General features: G+C 41.5%; 1 protein-coding gene across 2 annotated transcripts in view; it reads right to left on the bottom strand.

Annotated features, from left to right (window-relative positions):
- Positions 1 to 306: 306 nt before the first annotated feature.
- Positions 307 to 14,219, bottom strand: part of LOC310999419 (mannosyl-oligosaccharide 1,2-alpha-mannosidase IA) — a 194,792-nt gene continuing 180,879 nt past the window's right edge. For both annotated transcript variants that reach the window (XM_083989837.1, XM_083989838.1), the window contains exons 9-12: positions 11,380 to 11,599; positions 7,073 to 7,245; positions 5,100 to 5,215; positions 307 to 1,838 (exon numbers count right to left, since the gene is read on the bottom strand). In XM_083989837.1, coding sequence (XP_083845963.1) covers positions 1,697 to 1,838; positions 5,100 to 5,215; positions 7,073 to 7,245; positions 11,380 to 11,599 — 651 coding nt within the window. In that variant the 3' untranslated portion in view covers positions 307 to 1,696. The remainder of the gene's footprint in view (positions 1,839 to 5,099; positions 5,216 to 7,072; positions 7,246 to 11,379; positions 11,600 to 14,219) is intronic.

Raw genomic sequence — 14,219 nt, 5'->3', positions numbered from 1 at the left:
CCTGATTGCTGGAACTTTCCACAACGCTGAGACATCCGCCGTTAATTAAACCTGTAATGAATATCCTGGAAGCAAATACTGAAACAAATGCAAGCTGCAAAGGAGTCCGGCTTCCTTCCTTTTGGTTAGTCACCGCAGGTTGTTTCCTTCAAAGGTCACCATAGCAACCGCATGTAGCAATCAACTTGCTGGAAAATAAATACCATGGCAAGTAAGATATTGGTGTTTTGTAAAGAAGCAAACAAGCAAGGCCGATTAAAAAAACAAACGGAAAAAAAAAACAGGACACAACAACTGATTGTTTTAAATGTACAAAGTTGCACAGGTCTTTTTATCAGTATTTGAAAATATTCAACAATGAAAGTTAAATCAAACAGTAAGAATAAGTAATAACAATAATTAATATCAGCAATAACTAGACTTAAAATCAGAACTTTTTAGGTTTTTTTTCTTTTTTACTGAAACACCTGAGGGAAGCAAATTAAATGAGAACCCAGAAAAAAAAAATTAACCACTGAATTTTAGAAAAAGAAAAAAAAAGATCACAAAATAAAGTCAAGACAAGCTCATACAGGGGCTCACTTCATCCGTATGTACAGCACATTCACTCTACAACTGTGCAGGACAGCAGTGATGAAAATGAAAAGTGGTCTCCGCAGTCGGACAGCCTTTAACATCAGTATTGGCAGCTGTATGGAATTCACATGTAAAGGCAGAGTGAAGCAGAATAACTACAACAGAAACAGGAAAACCCATTTGGAGCTAGCTGGCGAACGCCTTCTTTTTCCTTTATGCTTGTATTACAGTCACAGAACTGACAGAACTCCATTTGTTACTCTGATTTGAAAGGCTGAGAGGACTGAGAAAGCATTGTCCTGTTCAAAAAGTAACCAAGCACAGAGTGGAGACACAAACCCAACATAGTTTCTGGTTTAAAAATGGTCCCTGGATGCATAAGACACTGCCACCCTTCCTGACACCTCCTGACTTTAAAAAAATCATTCAAGCTTGTTTCAGTAAGAAACATGACATCAACATTAGTTTGTAGGGGGAGTCGAGAATCACATTTCATGTTTGTCTGTACATTAATCAATATTCATTACAATTCATCATAGTAGTCCTCATGGTAAACTTTACTTTCTGTCAAATCTCACCAAAAACACATTACTGGAAAGGAGGGAAATAGAAATGCAAAGAAACCTTTGGTCAAAGAGTGAACTCACAAAGGAAAAGATGCAATGACGAGATCAGAGGAAATCATTCATCACTCAAGGTTAACGAAACAATGAAATCAAAGAGCAAAACTCAAGTGGTTTTCTATATGTTTCTCTCTCTCTCTTCCTCACAATATGGCCCATAGTTCAACCCTCCTCCCATACAGTTGGGTCTGTAAGTTATACTGGTTTCCTCACAGAGGAAAGAAGGAAAGAAAAAGGTGCTCTTTTCATGAAAGTCATGTTTGTCTTGATTGTCCACAAAAAAGAAGTGCCAGCAGGAAGTAACCGCGGCCAAAGGATGTACAATCACAGCATAAAACGACAACATCCTTTACTGGAAAGGAATAATGAGTCTGTAACGCGCTCCTGAAAAGACTCTGAACCTGCATTGAATTGGTGTTTCGTATTTGTGAGACTGTGTGCACATGACCTGTGCATGTGTGTCTGTAACTGCCTCTGTCGTTGGGTTGTCTTCGCTCTTATTCTGACACTGTCTTATCCTGTGTTGCTTCTTCCTGCAGGCAGCTCTTGCGGACGATGGGCAGCGGGTGGGCCTCTGTGTTGAACACCCAGTCCTCCAGTGGGAGGAGGTCGTCGTCAGAGAAGAGCAGGTACAGATACCTATTTAAAACCAGGAAAAACCATCAGTTTAGTCCAATCAAAGTCATGGGTCATTGAATACTTAAATATTTCAGAGTGCCACACGTTCTTTATAGAAATATCACTACATTATCCCTAGGAGGTTTGCAGAGATGCCGTTATCTGTCTCTGTATGTGTTTAACCCCAAATGATCTGTATTCTGATTTAAACTGATTACGTCTAGAAAGAATAGCTCAAAGGAACATTACGTAATTTAAAGCAGAAGTAAGCGGAATGTTTGTGTTAATATAAGTCTTAAATAGTTATATCTTCCGACAGCAATCACTTATATAGAGTGTTTGGTCCGAAACACGGGTCTGTCAGTCACTCTGCTCTGCTGTAAGCCGAGGAGAAAACTTTCCTTGTATCCTACAACCTTTATCCAATGAGGAGAGAGAACGGCATAAAGGGCTGTGTGTGCAGCCAAGGGATGCGCGTGAATGTGGTGACGTAGGGACGAGGACCAATAGATCCATGACGAGGGCGGGGACTGCTAACTCCATCGGCTGACAAGAAGTTAGCCAAAACGACCGGATCGCTTACTTCTGCTTTAAAGTAAGTCATGTTAATTCTGGCAATGCAGAAGTCTTCATAGGATTAAAATGATATACTGTTGCCATAGATAATTATGGATGTATTTTCTAGCTTCACATACTGTACCTTTCCTCTGTTTTTCTCTCTATATATACAGTAGTTTTATGAGTAACTTCAGTGATGCGTACTAATTGAAACCACTTCCAAATAGTTTTTTTTCCTGTCGAGGAAATGAACACATCCAGCAACAGCGACACATTCTACGTCTTATTTTGATTCACACATTGCAGAGTTTGGATTGAAGCCACAGCCTCAGTAAATGAAACCAACAGGGAGGAGAAGAGGACATGTTCCATTGTGGAAATGTATGACATACAAATAAGCTTTCTTTTATTTTGTGAATAATGATGATAATGTTTAGATACCGTAGATGACCATTTAGTAGCCTGGGCGTTTAATATGCTAAATCGACTTGGAGCCCAGGCGTTTATAAGAACCAGGCATGTATTTGCAACAGGCTACAATTTATTTTTGCAATGAGCAGCACCAGACCATCATGCAAAGAACAAAACTACTTTTTTCCCCGACACATGTTTATTGACATTAGACAATAAATACAAAGACAGTTTGTCTGTGTTACGGCGACACAGGGAGCTGATCAGAGCAGCCAATCAGATCAGTGTTATGAACGATAGCAGGAGGGGGGTCGATCGCGGTAATTTCAACACATTAGCGCATTTATCTACTGTATTTGTCTCTGTCTATTAGCAGTCCAGCGCGACCTGTCCCGCTAGCGCACCTGTGTTTGTGTGTGTGTGTGTGTCCGCCTGCATGCGAGAGAGAGAGAGCGAGAGGAGGGGCTGACTGACAGAAGAGGTGAGAGCCGGTGATTCGCTGTTAAAAAAAACTTTTTTTCTGTGCAAGGCTATGGTAAACACTTAATCACCCGGGCGTTTAATTGAACCGGCGTTTATTATGCCAAATGAGCTTGGACCCTGGCGGCTATTAGAGCACAGGCGCGTATTTGCACGCGGGCGACTATTTGGTCATCTATCTACGGTATGTTAAAGCAGAAGTAAGCGATATTTTTGTGTTAATATAAGTCTTAAATAGTTATATCTTCCGACAACAATCACTTACATAGAGTGTTTGGACCGAAACACGGGTCTCTCAGTCACTCTGCTCTGAGCCAAGGAGAAAACTTTTCTCGTATCCTACAAGTTTTATCCAATGAGGAGACAGAACGGCATGAAGGGCTGTGTGTGCAGCCAAGGGATGCGCCTGAATGTGGTGACCCAGGGACGAGGACCAATAGATCCATGACGAGGGCGAGGGCTGCTAACTCCGTCGGCTGACAAGAAGTTATGGTGCGTTCAAGGCAACCTGTAACTCATGTTTTTCCGACCTGTGAAGTCGTACCAGTTCGATCTGGTACCAGTTCACGGGTCGGAAGTTACGAGTGGCCGTTATAGTGACTTTCACAGGTAAAACAGGTCGGAAAAACACGAGTGGGTTGCCTGGAACGCTACAAAGTTGTAAGTCGTGACTTGAAGCTGTAATTTACGGTTTCAAAAGCCTTTCAAAATGACCGGATCGCTTACTTCTGTTTTAAGTATTCTGATCCATCTCATTATCCCTGCCTTACCAAATTTATACTACGCATTTGGACACGCATTTGGACACACTGCTCCTAACGCATGAAGTCCATTGCTTTGCCACACATACACACAGTGTCAGTGTGGTAGCAAGGCAGTAGGATGAAAATAAACTACAGCTATACATCAGTAGGGAGGCACAGAGAGTTTGAACAGTATCCTCTAGATTAGTCTAACGCAGACAGTTGAAGCCTCTCATTACATAATGGTTTAAATTCATTTTTGAGCAAAACAATTGGATTTATTTGGTCTGAAATCAATTTAGGAACGCACCCTGCATAAACAAAGAATGATTACGGTATTACAACCTCTGTCAGTGGGGTGCCTGACGAGACAAACTTGAAAAATTGTGAGCCCACCCTCTTGCATGTTAACGGTTGTGTTTGCAGCACAGTGCCTCCTCAACAGGATGTTTCTGGTATAAAATGACACATCCCACATTTTCTTCAAGGACTAACCTGAAGTTAAGGTCCTCTTACTTTTCCATTACAGCTGAGTTTCTGTATCTGCACATAACCCAGTAAACCACCACATTTTTCTCAGCGTTAGCCACATTTATGAAAACACTAGTTTTTCTGTGTGTGAATGCCCATTAGGAACAGTGTGGTGCAGCAGCAGCACAGTCCTGTCTCCTGGAAAAGTGGAAAGAAAAGGCTCTTTACCACCTCTTAACCTGCCCCACGGAGCTCTCTGAATGGTTGGTGTTGCTTAATGACCCAAGAATGAGGGGAGGTAAAATTGAGGCATTTAACTGCACGGCATTTCTTCGCCGTCGCCGTTTCTTTTTCAAGTGAAGAGAAGAAAATCACATTCCAAGAGTGATTGGAAACACCTCAGATGACTCCTGAGCACCGAAGGAGAGATTGTGTCTGTCTGACAGCAGGAGTACACTTCACGGACAGAACAGATAATAGGCAAGGACAAATCCTCGGCAGTCAGCACTGGACTCTATTTTACTTTCCATATCGATAATGGTTTATGAATGCAGAATGTAAAATGCCATTTGCCCCATTCAGTTACCAAGGGAGATATGGAGAGGGAATGGGAACTCACTTGAGTGTCTCTGAGAGGAAGAAGCTCTGCTGCATGTTGTCGTGGCTGACTGTCGTGGTGTAGACGTCTCGGATCCCAGAGAAGCCTGACTCCACTCTGCAGTGTTCCTCCAGGGCCTGACGGGAAACCAAGAGAACAGGTTTTACTTTTAACACGCACCTGGATCTTTTATTCGTGAAACTTTTATTGCCGTCATGAGCTTGACTGTTCAAATTGAACGACCAAGCATTAATTTGTTCTTGTACATTTAATCAGCCCTCACAGAGAGAGGCCTTTTTCCCTCCTGCTCTGTGACCAAATGTTTCCCAAACGCGCACTGAAGAATTCACGGGCCGTCCATTTGTACAGCCTGGTGCAAAAAGACTAAATATTTTGTGTCCATGTCAAGCATGTCAAACTCTTCAGGTGGCGAAGCCCAAGCAATGCTAAATCTGACAAGGGCCAATGGAGAGTGGCTGAGCTAGCCAAGCGGATTAGCACATTATTACCCCAGCTACAAAGGGCTGGTTTATATGTGCTAATTAACAAAGACCCCAACGTGTTAATGCTCGATGTTCATGAACAGAAGCCTTGTGCGCTGCTTTCAACCTTTGTGCCCGATAATTAAAAGCCTGTCAAACTCGTCAGCCTGATCTCTCCACTTCTGTGCGCACTAAATTAATGCTAGATCTATCATGCCAGCTCTGTGCAGTTTACTGCGGCTAATGTCCTGTCTATTGCCACGTTAATAATGGTGCTCCCTACACAACCTTCACCTCCTGCTAGTGAGGCTGCTTGATCTACAAGCTAATGTATCGTGCCACTCAAAATCAAGGAAGACAGTCGAGGTTAATTAAGGGTGTTTAAGGTTCTTGACACAATAGGTGACTGCAATTTATATAATCCGAATAGTAGCCAGAGACATTGAAAATTAGAATTTGTATTAAAAGGCATTAATACACAAATGTGCAACAGCAGATGTTCTCTTCAAATACAGTAAAGGTCCCTGTTACAGTACCTCTTCTGATGAAACAGGGTTGGATTATGGGTTGTTTGTAGCTTTAATGTCGCCAGACTACTGAGTTTATCTTTATTCCACTGCACTACTCTCTATAAACGGTACGTACGGTACAAACGTGTAATGGAGGGTTGTTATAGTTGTTCTGCCTCTATGCAGGCAGCAGGAGGAGAGGACGTGACTGATCAACAGGATTAACAGAATGGATCTAAACTGGTATGCTTATCCGCTTGCTATTGCTATTATGCTTCTTGCTGGTGTCTGCTTGGCCATTACATTTGCAGTTACAGCCAGTTGTCATTTATCTTAATACAAAGACTGGAAGTAAGGGGAAACTTCTCAAAGGTTAAACAGCCAACCAGCACACGTATTAATCAATGATGAGAAAAAGCTGTTCAAACATTGAAGCATAAATACAATAATTTGTTCCTTTGGTTCATCGTTCTTGATGACTTCTCGTCTTTGTGTTTACAATCAGTCTGGTTTTCTCAGCTTATAAATGTACATCCTGTCAATTCACTATTTTGTTCACCCCCTTTTTTCCTGGTAGTTAATGCCACTCATTTATTTTCTTGTGACTTATTAACATTTCTCTGGATTGTAAAGCTCATTGGGACAAATTCATATTTTATGCTTTTATGCCTTTGTACAGACTGAACAAACAAGATCTGACATGTTAATTAGTGCTACCTTTAGACAGAGCCAGACTGTTTCCAGAGTTTGTGCAGTGACATCCGTCTTCTCATCTAACTCTTGGCAAGAAAGTGAACAAGAAAGTTTCTCAAAATGTCACATTCACCGCCACTTCCCTCGGAGGAAAGGCTTCAGAGACTAAGACTAATCATCTCATCTACAGTAATACTTTGTGGAGACCTTTCCAAGAGAGACTGGTCTATTTTCACAGAAGGAAAAGAGGGCTCATCTTCTGATATTCAGACTAGTAAGGGAAGTGTCACTAGTGTATTTAGTGTCTTACCTCCACAGCCTCCCAGCCCCACTCTCTGTACTTGGGGTCGTGGGTAAGTCTCCACATGTACATGTAGCTCTCGATGACTTCTGGTCGTAGGATGTAATATCTGTCGCTCAGTCTGGTTGCTGTGGCCTCAGCTCCGCCGTCGAATCTGAACGCCTCGGGTCCCAGTTTGGTGGCTGACCAGAGACACAAATTAAAACATAAATCTTTTGCCAGTTACTGTACCAGACCTGAGCACTCACAGATGTAGTGCATTTCCAAATCCTAAAATCCACACAGTGAATGCTCTGTCTTTCTTTGCTCATAAAGGACCAGCTGTCCAGATGGTCTGTGCGTCGCCCTCCTTATTCTTCCCCCTCGCTTCCATTATACTTGTACAGCCATTCAAGTCTGCTTGGCGAAGAGATCCTATTCACGATACAGAACAATGAATCCTATTCCTGCCAAGGTCAGGACAGGAGCATCAGCTCAGCAAATTAAATTTAGAAACATTTTGTGAGTGAAGTTGCATTACAGTATGCAAGATCTCTTTGAAACTGTATGTCTGTGTGCTTTCTTAGGTTAGACATTTTCTTTTTCTTGGGCTTAACAACTCTGATTTTCACAAAACGCTGGACAATGGACCTGGTTGGACTTTGAATTCTTTGAGGTCAGTGAATGTTGTCAGTGAATATTTCTGAGTAACTACATCCAATCAAACAAGTTAGGAGACAGTTTGAGAGAGAACATGTGCACTAAGGACAATTAGTTTTTCTGCTCCATACAAACCCACAGACTAAATTACACACATAGCACTGAAAACAACAGAAAAGATAAATTGGAATTTAAACTATTAGCAATTGAGCAAAGACAAACAGACACTGTAGGTGAGACAGAAGCTTGAAACCATTTGCAAGTTTGTTTTGGATAATAACAGGTTTTCGAGATGTGAAATTGTTTTTCTTTATTTCCAGAGTAGACAGAAGTAACAGTGGTATCTGCACAGTCTCAACCAATTCCCTAGACCTTCATTATTTTCCAGCTCTTTCCTGTCTTATATGGTCTGAATTTCTACCATCATACATGCTGGATATCATCTGGTAAAACTAGGTCGTGGCTGGAAACCAGAGGGGACTGGGCCTTTGCAGTCAGAGCAACTTAAATCTGGATCGCCCTGCTAGAGAAAATCAGACAACTAGCTCTTTGTTTTAGTTTCATTCTGTGCTTCCACTGCATTTTTTGTTTTGTTTTTTAAATCTGAATTCCACTTGCCTATTATTTTAATTTTTATCTGCATAAATTTGCAGCACACAGCTCATTAAAATAGAAGAGGGTTTTATTTCATCACATTTCAGCAAAAAGCTGTTGTTTGCTGTTAAAGAGGCCTGAAAAATTCCTCCATGTTTATCTTTGTGTCTGATAAATTCGGCACATTGGCCACAGCACAACAAATAACCACAACAATGACTCAGTTGTTCCAAGTCGAAACAGCATTTCTCTTGTTTTTTTGGGCATCGTCTTGAAGTATGTCTTCACATTAAACACACCAGGGGACGTCTTCATTCTTCAACCACTATTTCAACCTGTAGACTCCACACCCTGCACCCTGACAGGCCGTTAACTCTTGTGACTGGAATGCTAAGACCCCTAATAGAGAGTCATCTGTGACTCAGAGCACAGGCAACACAATTGATTTTCCTACAAGTTCATCAGATGAATAAGACTCCTGCATCAAACACAATTAGGAATTTAGTCTCAGGATTTGTTTACGTACTCTGAGAATTGAATAATAGCCTTTTACACCATAATACATTTTCTTCTTACAAACCAGGATTCATTAACAGCCATTTTAGTCTAAATTTTGAACCTGTCACCAGACAAGCCAGAAAATAATGTACCCCAAATATAATATAACCTTGGTAGAAATGTATATTTTTGGTATGTAGGAGGAATAAAAGGTCATTAATGTAACCTTGTGTGTACAAGACACAATCAACAGATGCTGTAGTGATACGAGGAACCTTAATTGCGTTGCACAGATGCAACCAGGAGACGTACAGCTTTCAAACAATGAATAATCTGGAGTTTGTGTGAAGACTGATTCAGGTACACACCAAAAACTGAGTAAAGTCTTGCTACCAAGGAGAAAGCTTTTAGAGGATCAATTGGCAGCAAGGACCTCTGCAAACTTTAAACAGGTGCAAAGGAAAAACCAACACCTCTAAGCCTACCATAAATCCTCCTGCAAAAGCTGGGGATGGAATAACCTTAACTGGTCCATGTTGTCCACAGCACTAATTCTTTCAACACAACAACAATAATGCTTCACTCCCCACTCTGCTTGTTGTCTTGACAGAAATTTCCCTACTGTTGTCCAAACCCTGTCACTGTATTGTCAACAAAACTCAACACCTCCTGATGTTTCTTCCCATTACGCTCCTGCAAGACCTTAAATGTGAACATTCTGAGGGAAGTGTTGAAGAACAGAACAGAATAACTGGATGACATTTGAAATGGAAACGAGTCTGTCATACAGTATTAGTCTGTCCCCGAAACAGGCGTGGCTCTCTCTGCCACTGGAGTAAATAAAACCCTGACTGCTGTTTGAGAATTTATGGTACCTCAAAAGTTTTTGATCAAATGCTGTCGCTGGCAAACTCATCACCCTGCCCACACTATTTCACCAGACCAAATCCTGTCCCCACTGAGCATCTTTTTTTCCCCCCTGAATCAAATATATTTTTTTCCCTCCAGTCTAGAATAACCCAAAAATGTTGCATGCAATCAGTCGGTCAAGTTGCTCTCCACATCTGCCCTAAAACCAGTAACCTTTCCCTCTCCCTGCTGCTTCTTATGAGATCCCCATTTTCCTGCACTGGGCTCAGGCCTGCATCAGTCTTGCTGTGAGGATGGCGACGATCCAGAGGAGCAGCAGAAGGAGTGTCTTTGTGGCATCAGTATTTAAAGACAGCTAAATAGCAGCCACTTTGCACGCAAGCAGGAGGCAAATCTCGCTTCTCTCTTTCGCCTGCAGACAGTTAATCCAGGGGCTGCTAAGCACCATCCAGTTCCTTTAATGAGTGAAGAGAAACCTGGTGGATGACTATGAAAGGGAAAAACTGGAGAAGCCTTTTGGGCCTGCAGATCCAAAGTATTCCAACTGCATCACTGAAACTGTTATGAGTCACTTGAGATTACTGAAGAAGTGAAAGCAAAAATAAAATCCTTTAGGATGAATCCTTACAGCCCACCCATCAGAGGAGGGCATAATAAAAGCTTGAAATTAGCAAAGGAGATTATTGCCAGGGCCAAGACAGAGAGAGATCAAACATGGGTCTTCCAAAAAAGAGAGGGAAGGGGAGTAAAAAAAATAGGCTTTTCTCATCTATTCATCCCTTTTTCACCCTCTTTCTTGCATGTTTCTCTGTAGTGTACTGTATATCTTCAGTGTGGCATGCAGCCGTGTCCTCTAGACTTCCTCATTCGTCGGCTGGAACCTCAGTAAATTTGCCTGTGGAGTTTTTATCACAGCGTTTGCTCGTCCATACTGAACCCCTGGTTTCAGTCTTTCTTCTAAATTACACCAAACTGATTATCAGTATCTAACACGTTTAAGAGGCTCCGCCACTTCTGCCGCTTGCAGCTGTGAGGCGATGGAGAATAATCGCCAAGTTTAATTCCTCACTGGTCCTTATTAGGCCTGTCGACGCTGTGTCGAGGTGAAGAAACGAAGAGCAATTGTCCTCTTTTGAACCAGGGCAAAATGAAAAGGCCTGAGGTCCTTTTGATTCACGATATGCTGTTCTCCTTCCTCTGAATGTTACTGTAACTCCTCTCAACAAGGCAGATACTGTGCACCACCACTGTAATGAACCATAGCATTTCACTGCCATGTGCTATACTGTAAAAAAAAAAAACTGGATAACACCAAATAGAAATGACAGTGTGTAGCCATACTAGCTGCATGGTCACCAACTGGTCCAGACCTTAAGATTTCAACAGCCACAGTTTCTGACTGATGGTTCCTATTGACTTGATGATCCTCAGTCTTTTCCTCTAGTATATTACTATGTTGAGTGTTGATGATTGATAACAAGCAAAAGTGTGATGATGTAATTAGGCAAATATTTTCTTCTGAGCCAGGTTCTACTCTAACCTAATCCTGGGCTAAAAGAACCATTCCCAGGGTAAAATGTGTCCACATTTGACGTGGTACATTTACAGTAGATCCTAACCAGAAGGAGCAGTTACCCACCCACTGCCCTTCCTCTGCATTACAGGACGATTGTTTCCAACTGCCCCCTGTTGACACCCCTGACATCTCCACTCACCTGAGCGTGTGTAGCTCTCGTGGCAGGTGTGTGTGATCTCTGCGGCCAGGTCCAGGTAGTGTTGCCGTTTCTCTGGAGCGCCGTCGTCAGCGCCGATGCCGATCATTCCCCCGGAGAAGCAGGCCAGGTGACCCATCTTGTGATCCAGGATCCCGCCTCTCCACTCTGCCATGTAGGTGAGGCCGCCAGGTGACTTCTGTACCAGGTTGGCTTCAATGGCCTGCAGCAACACACAATGTCAGGTTCACACAATTGTTTTAAAGGTAGTTTTAAATTCTGTATTTGAATCACTGGTTCAAATAGCAGCAGGAAGTTGTGCAGTGTAAAAGTTGTGTTTACTGATCTGCCCACATATGAAAAGGGAAATTATTCCATCTGGTTGCTACAAGTGAAGCACTCAAAGACAGTTTTGTTTTTCATTTAGTGTTTCAGCTAATTGCTGTGTGTGACCTGAGAAGTGTCTGTGTCTAACACCTGCAAAGACAGTTGTTAGTCTCTGGTTGGCCTCTGACTTCAGCTGTGCGTCATCGCCCTTTCACATTCTGCTGCACAAGCAAATATTAAGTATTCTTCACTTAGTTCATTAACACTACACCAATAAGTTCAGGTTTACTCAGCTAAACGCAGTTTTAAATTATTTATTAGGTTGTTTTCCATATACTGTTTCATGCAGAGAGTTAATATAACTGTAAGAACACAAGTATTTGAGGGGGGTATTTTCATGATCTGAACTAAAATTTCAGATCAAAAGAGAATTTCCCATTGGAGATTAATAAAGTTATTATTATTACTATTTATTCTTAATATATACAGCTAGAGCCCACCTTTAGTGCTATACTGACCAATCTAGAAACTACCATTTACTACTACCCAACTGAACTTCAGTGGAGCCAGTTAATACACCAATTAAGACCACGAGATGCAATCACGCCATTTAACTCACAAACTAGACTGAGTGATGCAATTTCGCAAATTAGTTTGGATCTGATAGTCATAATTGAAGCAACTAGATTGAGCTTCCAGGCAGAGGCACGCCACTTCACAAAGTCCCATCAGAGGGCATCTCTGCTCCACGTGCACATGTGATGAGCCCAACTGCTGTGTCGCCCTGTAAATGTCATTTATATGCTAAATTATTTGTGTTTTGTGTAACACATGCACTGCTTTGCACAGATGGAAGTCAGACCTCCGAGGAGATCCACGTGATATCCTGTGAGAAACTGGTCCAATAAAAATCCTTCAAGGGAAACAACGCTGTCTTCAACCTGTGTCTGAAGTTGCATTATCTCATGAGAGCATCTCTTAATGACTCATCATTTTCTCTCCATCGTTCCATCTCACTCATTTCTCTTCTGCTCATTTTGCATTTAAATGCAGGTCTGTGATGTTCTGCAGCGACACCCCACAAAGTCCTTATAATTAAAAGAGTAAACTCCCTCTCGACTTCCAGGTCCAATTGTTGGATCATTAATTTTCCTCCTTTTTAAGCTGTTCTATCAGGGTTGAGAAAGAAAGACACACCAGGCTGTGTACTTGTCTTTTCAGTAGTTCCCTCCCACCACTTCTATACTATGAGAAACCTTTCAGGCTACATAAGGGTTAATAAAGATGCAATTTGCAACAACATCCAACAAAACAAGGTAATGTGTATAATATGAAGCTTATAAAAACCATGTTCATACATTTTTATAGTGGGCTGAGAATGATGATTTTCCTGCTAATTAGCTGTTGTATAATTGGAAAATGTTCTCTTTAATTAGCAATCTACTTTTATTTGAATGCCAAGGATAATGAGTTGCACTGTGTCTTCACCTTAGATCTCTATAAACACACAGTATATGACTTAATCTGATATTACAGGGGTCCTTGGCCATTTAAATACTGACTCACAGGGGAGAAGGGGAGTCTATAATTAATAGTTCTGCCTCTGGCTTGACCCGCTGATGAGAACTGAGGAAATCTCAATGGCAATTTTAAGTCATTGTCTGTAATATTGTAACAGTAGCTGGAGGGAATATGTGCTTTACTCTGACATTATCTCCATTAAAGAGGAAAACAGACAGCGTCTAATGTGTCTTTATGCATGTGTGTACCACGCAGTGGGTTCATGTTCACAGATGTTTTTCTGCAGATAGTAGGAGGGCTCTCTTTTTACATTAGAGTACATGAACACACAAGTCACTTGCCATCGAATCACAGCTGTAATCACATTATGTAGTACCAGGAACCGTCTCTGCATCATCAGGACTCCTCTCCCCTATGACCACTGAGAACATCTCTGTTGCAATGATACTTTTCCTGTATGTAATCATGGTATGGCACTTTGAATAAAAGCATCCATTACATCTCTACACGCATTTGAGTGTCACTGAATTTCAAAAGGAGAAGCACCTTTACATTTATGCATAAAAAGATTGGTTTTAACCATAGCCTTAAAATAGTATCTTGCTTTGGAGATAGTTTTTTATACAGTATTTATTTATTTTGCCCCTGTCAGACACAAACCCCACGAGATAAATGATGATGATGATGGCAATTTAAAATGTTGATATGGCACTAAATAAGCCCCACGACCACTTTTACTTACAAGTCATAGTGGTTATCTTACTAAGCCAGTAGTCTGAGCTGAACTTTGATTAGTGTGGAGGCCACAGCAGCACTGAATATTGCACAAGCCTTGAAGCTTGCAGAAGGGTGCATGAATATGAGTAGTATTAAGTCAACTAACAGCTACTGCAAATCTCAATGACAAAGAGCTATTAGTTTACAGGATAAATAAAATCAGTAATGTTACATTCTTCATATCTGTGAGGATTTCCTCCTAAATATTTAAGCTACCT

This window comes from Trachurus trachurus (genome assembly GCF_905171665.1).
Source record: "Trachurus trachurus genome assembly, chromosome: 16".
NCBI classification, from domain to species: domain Eukaryota; kingdom Metazoa; phylum Chordata; class Actinopteri; order Carangiformes; family Carangidae; genus Trachurus; species Trachurus trachurus.
The sequence above is the reverse complement of the archived record's forward strand: the minus strand, read 5'-3'. Positions and strand labels throughout refer to the sequence as shown.